The sequence below is a fragment of the Mus caroli genome, chromosome 3, assembly GCF_900094665.2.
Source record: "Mus caroli chromosome 3, CAROLI_EIJ_v1.1, whole genome shotgun sequence".
Lineage (NCBI taxonomy): Eukaryota > Metazoa > Chordata > Mammalia > Rodentia > Muridae > Mus > Mus caroli.
This window is the reverse complement of record NC_034572.1, coordinates 125130883-125139484: the sequence shown is the minus strand read 5'-3', so window position 1 is coordinate 125139484 and position 8602 is coordinate 125130883. Positions and strand designations below refer to the sequence as shown.

Sequence of the window (8602 nt, the reverse complement as noted above, 5' to 3'; positions counted from 1 at the left end):
CCTAGTCTGCCTCCCAGCCACAGCCTGAATGATCAAAGCAACAAAGCACACAAGCATATGTCCATCCATGGGGAAGGAACAGGGAATGAAGGAGCAGCCTTCTCTACTTCCACGGAGGCAACAGCTTTCAAAGCAGTGACTCTCCCTTACCATCCCAATCTTAGTGTTTGAGAATACTGGAGAGGTATGTTGCAGAACTGAGATTTCAGATGGACTGGGGATCCCTTCTTAATTTTCTCACTTGTAATTACAGAGCACAGGTTCTTGCTACACAGAACTTCAGCAAACATCAAGGTACTGGGAGCTGGGTACCAGACCCAGAAGTTAAAGATGCTTTCATAATCCACCTCTGCCAGGAATTCTTCACATTGAAATTTTTTCACAACCAAGGGGGTATATGCACACAAAACATAAATAAGTCAAAAATTAATTTTATTGAATCAAGGCATTCATTCAGTACTTAACACAGATTGCAAGAGAACCTCAACACGTAGGGCTGCAAGGGAGAGGGGGAGCAGTTTACATTTTTAATGTAAAATAAAAACCCTAATTGCTACAGATAGTTTGTAAAATTTGTAAAATTCCCCAGACAAGGTCTAGCCAACTTTATTGTTTAGTGATTTTTCCCCCCTTACTTAAAGAATGAAAAGCTAGATGACGTGTGTATTACTGGTTATAACTAATAAATCAGCTTGGAAAAATCGTAAGACAGAAGCATAAATACAATATAAAAAGGCGAGATTTTTAAAATCGTATTATAAGAATATTAACAATAAGTGGAAAAGATACATTAGAGCCAGCATGGTGTTACACTAGTTTGAAACAGAACTGAAAGGCAGACCAAAACCAATGCACGCGGAGGGAAACGGCCTGATTTCAGGAAGTGTGTCCAGTCAGACAACCGCAGAGAAGGGCTGTCGGTGGCTGCGTGGTCCCCTCTGTTACTCGGCCATGCGTCCCAGGCAGAGTGCCCAGCTCAGCAGTTAGGCTTTCTCTAAGGACTTGTAGTACTCTACCAACACAGCCCAGGCCTTGGGGGCCATGAAGCCCTCTGGAGGTTTCTGGCCTTCTCGGGCCAGCTTGCGCATCCTTGTTCCTGAAATAAACTCGAAGTCTTCGTGGCTGAAAGAGAAAAAGGCCAGTTACTTCACTATTTTACAAAGCTAACAGGAAAACACAAGGGGAATTTGTCCCTTCAGTTCATGTTGGGTGACTAGACCAGTGAGAAAAAGCATCGCCTAGGTCTAATGTGTCGCTGAGCTAAGCCACCGCACAATTCTTCAGCTTTAGAGCTAGGAAAAACGGACAAACAAAAACTGAAATTATTATTGAAATCAATTAATGTTTTACAACATCCTTCCCAGCAGGGACATCCTGTACAGCATGGCGGGTGCACTATTTGTCACAGAGAGGAAATGGACGGAAAGAAGCAGCCATGACTCTCAGGCCTACCTGGCTGCCCTTCTCTCTTCTTTTCTCTTAGGTTCAGGGAATTGCCACTGCACAGTCACAGGGCAGGTCCCAAGCCTGCTGGGAACCTCTGGTGCCCTTTTCTAGTCACACCCTATCTTCCTGTCTTGCTCACCTCTTCCCCTCACCCCTAGGAATGCTAAATTAGAATTAGCATTTCTTTTAAGATTTATGTATTTAATGTACAGTGTGAGCACCTGAGTACATCTGCATGCACCACAAATACGCTGCGCCTGCCAAGGCCTGAAGATAACACTGCAGCCCGAGAATCAGAGCTACAGGTGGTTGTTATGGCTGATGGGAACAAACTCAGGCCCTCTGGAAGAGCAGCTAGTGCTCAGAACCACTGAGCCATCTCTCCAGCCCTGGATTCATTTACTATCTATTCTTAAGAAACACAAGGTGGAATCTGCCTAGTGCAGAGGTAACATTTTAGAAAGCTATAATCTGAAAGTCTGAATGCCTCTGGGATACGGCGCAACACACACATGGTAACCACCAACACTGTCCCTTCGATGAAGTACCAAAGGGAAAATAGACATCCTTGTCTTTTAAATGCACAAAAACACATGAAAGCCTATTAGGCCATAAACACGGAGCATCTACAGTTACAGCACATGCTGCTCACCTATAATTTACCTGCTTCCGTCAAAAATGGAACCAACTTAGAAAGCTGGTTAGACCCAGAGAGAGTTCCAGGTCTCTTTCATTACCACCTCTTAAGTAATCTAGTGCCTGCTCTGATTAGAATATTACCATAGGCATCGAATAAAATATTTAAGATGTAATTAGCAGTTATAAATGAAGTTATAAATAAAGGATATTACATATTGTGAACAGTAGTTCTACAGACTGAAGGTTGTGTCCCCCAAGTTCACACTGAAGGCCTGATTGATTCCCAGTGAGACAGAAGTGGGGAGTGGGGCTTTTGGGAGATGACAGGAGTTAGATGAGGTCATGAGAGCAAGGTCCCATGGCCAAACTAACCCATCTCTAAACAAAGAGACTCAGGATCCCCCATGGCCTTTAAGGACATAGCTGGCTTTGTGCAAATAGCTGGTTGGCTGCCTGCAAACAGCTCATGGCCCTCAGATGGCAATCGTCTGCACTTTGATCCTGATAACTGCAATGAAGCCACTCGGACCAGGGCAATTTGTTACAGTGGCCCAAATTCAGTCAGATTCTATAATTCTGTCAAAATATGGAGAAAGAAAGGAGGCAATTTCTGTGACATGATACTGCAGGTCTTTATGCTGCGCTCGCTCACTCTGCCTCCAACGGGATTTTCTATCACAATCAAGTGCCATACAAATTTATCAGTAGTAAGCATGCGTTTGTCCAGTGACAAAACAAACCATCTGTCCATGAGACCAAAAGTGTCTGATCATTCATGCTACACTCTGGAGGCTGAGGCTGGGGGATTGCTACAAGTTCCAGGACAGCCATGGCTAGAAAAGGAGACCCATTCAAAGAAATAGATATATAATAAATAATCGGTAATCGTTTTTTTTCCCTAGTGAGTAAAACTTATTGTTAAGATTTATAAAGTTATTTTAAATCATTTCAAGTATGGTAACCTTAAATTAAGCAGAATCCTCAATTACCAGGACATCTTCCCTGAGAAGCTATTCACTAGGGGCTGCTACAGCACCCTGTCCCCACAGTGGTCACAGGAGCTACTGCCCACCCCGCCCCTGCCCATCCCCTCATGACAGATAAGAGCCGACAGTGCCAGGGACACAGGGCACAGATAGTAAATGTTTACTGACTAGTTTACTGACTAGAGATCAAATACTTTATGATCTTTTCACTGGAGGGGCTCAGTAAACCCTAGGCAAATATGAAGCCATGGAAAGGCAGTGTGCACATGCAGAAGTCTGGCTAGAGCAACAGAATTCTTGTGTTCTTTTTGTTTTTTCAGTTTTTTTTTTTCTTCACAGAACTCTTGCTGTCCTAAGTTTTACAAATGTTTGGGTTTATTTGAGCTATTTTCCTGTTTCCTTTTTCTCTAAATCTGAACTACTTACATTCAGGACCGTTCACAATGATTTCCTCATGACCCCTTCAGATCTAACTTCCTTCAGACCTTGCTTGCCTCCTCTGTGAGGGACCTGGCAGGCCATCTTCCTAGCCTCAGCCATTTGGTCTATCCCACATGCAAGAGCTCTTAGTCGGTCGTTTACTGGAAACAGTTTCTACACAAGATGAACCTTCTTGGTGATCACACTGGACATGTGCCTTCTGCTGTTCTGGTGTGTGCTCAACGTCCAGACTGCTCACGGGGACAGGGGGTCTTACCATCAGTGTTCTTACCATCAGCCTCTAAGCACCAAGGCCACCTGGCAGGACTACACATCTCCTTACCACGATTGTCTTTTCCTAAGACCACCTGATCCTTGCGCCTACATCTACTTTACCTGTTGTTAGATCACTGAGACAACCCAACTCCACGCAGTGACTCTGAGTGACCCACTCCCCTCTGGAGTATGTCTAGGTTTGGGTCTGGAACACAGAGAATGTGAAGCTAAGTGCTCTGACTCATTTAAGCAATGCAGGACGACCGGTGTGGATGCTAACCATTACCAGAAGGCACTGCCTCCCCCTGAACTCCCCATGCCTGGGTGCTCCTCCATTTCTCAGCACTCCTACACAGAAGGCATACACACACTTTGGACCCGATATTTTAAGACCTCTACCCTTCTCAGGTAGAGGACTTTTGAAACGATTATAGAAAATGAGCAAAGATGTCCTGTGAAATGGAAGCATTAGCCAAATGCTGCCTCAAAAAAAAAATTCTAGTAGCTTAAATATGGGGTTCATCTCCCAGTTCTTTGTCTTATAAGAAAAGTAAACTTGGGGGCCAGAGAGATGGCTCAGGTCAAGAGTACTGACTGCCCTTGCAGAGAACCCAGATTCAGTTCCTAGCACCCACATACAGGTTCACAACCATAACTGTGAATGGCCAGCTCCAGGGAATCTGACACCCTCTTCTGGCCTCTGTGTGCAACAGACGTGTGGTATACAGACAGACATGTAGGCCCAACATGCATAAACATGGCAACTTGACCTTAAAGTATTGGCCTCTAAATGGGCTGGCTACTGTGGGTAGTATATAGAAAGTTTATCTCCCCTTTCACATGTAAACTGAAAAGTATTGGCAACATAATTTGTATACTTCTAATACCAGAATGAAAAATGAATTTGAGAAAGTAAGGTTTCAAAGATGTAAAACTCAGTGCTAAGGAAAAGCTCTTGCCAGAGGATGGGGAGAAAGCCAGAATGGCGAGCAGAGGCGAGGGCTTAAAATCTGAAACCCATGGGGGACCCAGGGCACAGCAACCACCGCAACCCACAACTGCAAGTCAGAACTTACAAGTCTCTTCAGGAGGAGAAGTGACCCATGGTGACGAAGGAAAGAGGCCAGTCACACAAATGCCCCACAAGGGGTAAAGGCATGATCTGTTCCCAAGAAAGTAGGATACTTAACAAGTATCCAGGCAGACGAAAAGAAATGTCAGGAAAATGGAAAGAAAGGAGGGGAACAAAGCCCGGAACACAGCAGCCGGAGAAGAGAGTGCGAGCAAGCTCTAGGACAGGCTTTTCCAAGAAGCACAAAAGATAGGCAGGGAGCAGCTGGGAGCTAGAACACCATGGTCCCCACCCTCTCAAAGATGGCCACAAGCACCCGTGTGGGAACAAATCTGTCAGCACAATCAACTGTGTCACCTTCAGGCCAGAGAATACCCATGAGACCTAAGCCAGCTCACCATGACCAGAGGGAAAACTCAGTGTAGCTGAGAAGCATTGTCTCCGTTCCAGAGGATACTCTACCTACAGTTCCCCTGAGGAGACAGAGCTTCTGCTCTGTAAAACTGAAGGTTACCTCCAGGAGTGAGAGCCCGAGTCACACACCAGAACTGCTGGTTCGTGGTTATAAACAAGAGAGCAAGCTGCTCCTAGAAGACTCTGCCTGAACTTCGAGACTGAGAGGAAAAAGCCAGACCAATTAAAGTCCTTTCCTCCTTCCAGAATGCTACACTGTCCAAAATCCAGACTTGCCTGCATTCCTTTTGAAATTGCATTTGTAAGCCAAGGTGCCTGGGCATCTCTTCCTGAACCCCCTTCACACCTTCGCCCTGCATTGCACGCCACAGGCATCTCTGCATCTCGTGAGATGGGAGTTTCTGCTTCCGTACACTGGTGGCTCTCCACCCCGGCTACGGACAGCGCACTGCCCTGGCCTCAGCCCAGCGTGTCTGTCTCCCTTACGTGAGGAAGATGCCAGGTTCAGGGACTTGACCCCAAGAGTCACTGTCTATAATTAAATCAGAGTTTCACAACAGGATGGTTTTATAGAAATAGTTCTATAAAATAAAATCTGGGAGATTTCTAGGATGATCTAAAGTTAGCTCTAAACTTTACCTATGAATAATGAGGAATCGTCCAGAAACAGAAAAGGCCCTTCCCTTCCACAACAGAGGAGTTTAATTTGGGTCGTTTCATAACACCACCAAGCTAACCCTGCACAGCAACCTGGAAAGAAGAAACTCCACGTATGTTTGCCTTTCTTTTTCCCCTGCAAAGCCACTGGATTACAGATTCTTTATAATCTTCAGCAGACAGACAAAACGCTAGCTCTCAAAAACAAAGGGGAAGGGTTGGGACACCAGCGAGGGTAGAGTGAGCTAGCAGCCTCCGTGGAACCATTAACACACTACCCACATGTGGCCAGCAGCTTGAAGGGCTTCAAGGCATGATGACTTCTGGCCACTTGCTGATGGCTGTAAATCTTCATGACCATCTGCTGTCCTTCAGTCCACATCCGCAGCCTGCAGAGCTACAAGGACAATGACCAGCTCTCCACTCAGATAAGAGGAGGGTCAGCAGGAGGGCTTTACCAGCTTTCTCGGGATGCAAATTAGGTGAACAGCAATTCAGAAGAGCAAAAGAGACTTTCTCCCTTGACAGAAATAAAACTAATGATGGTGACTTGTAAGTGGGTCTAATTATTTTTATTCTAATTAATGTCTTATCCAACTTGAAAGTGGGTCATTTATAAACACATCAAAACACTAAAAATTCTTGACACTGTGGTTTAAAATGATCTTTTCCAAACCAGATAAACATTTGTGGCTTTCTTTTAGAGACCAAGAAGCACTGGACAGCATCATATACAATTTTATTTATTATTTTTTCTTATTATTTTCTAACCAAAGACTACATGAAATACATGAAAAGTGTAAATCCAGGGCCCAGGCAGGCGGCTCCACTAGTAAAGGGCTTGCCACACACTTGTCCTTGAGTGTGAGGACCTCACTTTGAACTACTAGGTCCCACATGAGGCCAGCCATGGCAGACCACATCTGCAGGTCCAGTGTTCCTGTGCTAAGACAAGGAGCAGTCAGGAAACTCTCTGGAAGCAGTGCCAAGCAGAACAACAAACAGCCCCTGTCTCAAACAAGGCTGAAAGGCCAGGGCTGTGTGTGTTGTCCTGTGGCTTCTCCATGTGCACCAGTAAGTGTGTGCACCTGCGCTCACACACATGGAGTTCTTTTAAGTTTAATTATTTTGAATCTAATTTTTTCGGGGGGGGAGGGGTTGAGACAAGGTCTCATAATGTAGCCCCGGCCGTCTTAGCCCTATGTGGACCAGACTGGTCTCAAACTCAAAGATATCCACATGCCTCTGCCTCCTGCGTGCTAGGATCAAAGGCCTGTGCCACTACACCCCACTTGAACCTAAATTTATTAACATGTGCTTTCCATCTAGAGCCTCACTCTTTTAATTGGCTTGATTTGCTTATTTATTTATTTATTATTTATTTTTACAGTGTGGACGGTAAGCAGGGTGTGAGTCTCGCCAGCCAAGTGCTATGTTACCGAGCTATAGCCCAGCCAGCATCTGAGTTCACACAATCTTTAACAGAACTCTTCCCAGACATTCAAATCTCAAACTGCTAGGAAGTGCAGGACTTCCCAAGTACCCAGGGCCTAACCCCAAGTCAAACCTTATCTCCACCCAAATTGCTGATCAGCTGACTATAAAATTATTCAGGTAATTTTAATTATGTAAGAATTTTCCCAGCTAGAAGCAAAAAAGTTGGGGAGGGGTGCACTGAGGAGAGATCTGAGGCATTAGAAAGATTTGTGTGGAGCGGAGAAGGCCACATGCTGAGATGGTGAGGCTTCAGGAACTGCTTAAAGTCGCTTCCAGGAGCAGGTGCAATCCTCAGCCAATGGCTAGCAGACAGGGATTCAGATCTGACATCTTCAAGGAAATGAATCACCAGGGGAGGAGACTGCAGAGACAGGAGGCACAGAAGAGCCTGGCCTCGCTAGAGGACAAACATCCTGGTTTTCTGATCTAACCAGCTACACATGTTGTTTTGTACAAAGATTATTATTTTAGCAATATAAAACTGATAATTAGCAACAGAGGGACATTGACACACAGGTTTAAGAGTCCTAGCTCAGAAACCATCGTACTAGGTGGGCTTGCCACTGGAAGGACAAAAGAAAGAAACCTTAAAGATACCTTGAAGGACTGGTACAGCCATCACTCCCAAAATCAAACAGTTTTTCATCTAGGTGGTAAGGGGCCGTCTTCTAGATGGCAAGGGGAGCTTCTAGATGGTAAGGGGTTGTCTTCTATACTTACTGTATACAGTGTAAACTTACTATAAATATAGCGTATAGTCTAAGTATATAGTGTGTATATACTTACTGCCTGATGGGCAGGTTCAATGGCTGAGACTCTCACTGTAGCAGGCCATCAGGCTAAGTACACTCTATCATTACAAACAGGAACAAACTCTGCTAAGATGCAATGATGCCAGGACAGGAACACTTGCCCCTCAACCCCTTCACTTACTCAGCTCCGTGGGCACTTTGTACTCATGTACTCTCCTTCTACAGAGTCTGTTATTTTTATAATCTAAATAGCTTTGCATTTGTCCACCAGAATACAAATATTTGCCCTTTAAAGGAGTAAAAAAGAAAAGAAAAGAAAAGAAAAGAAAAGAAAAGAAAAGAAAAGAAAGGAAAAGGCCAGGGCAGCTGGGGCGCAGGGTCGGCTGACACTCGCCAGCTACCCACAACACCCGCCACAGGATCTTAAGACTTCTGGTGAGTGG

The 8602-nt window shown here is 45.0% G+C and overlaps 1 protein-coding gene across 1 annotated transcript in view; it reads right to left on the bottom strand.

Moving 5' to 3' along the window:
- Positions 1 to 415: 415 nt before the first annotated feature.
- The window catches only part of Papss1 (3'-phosphoadenosine 5'-phosphosulfate synthase 1), a 78200-nt gene continuing 70013 nt past the window's right edge, over positions 416 to 8602 (bottom strand). The window contains exon 12 of the mRNA XM_021157472.2: positions 416 to 1122. Coding sequence (XP_021013131.1) covers positions 984 to 1122 — 139 coding nt within the window. The 3' untranslated portion in view covers positions 416 to 983. The remainder of the gene's footprint in view (positions 1123 to 8602) is intronic.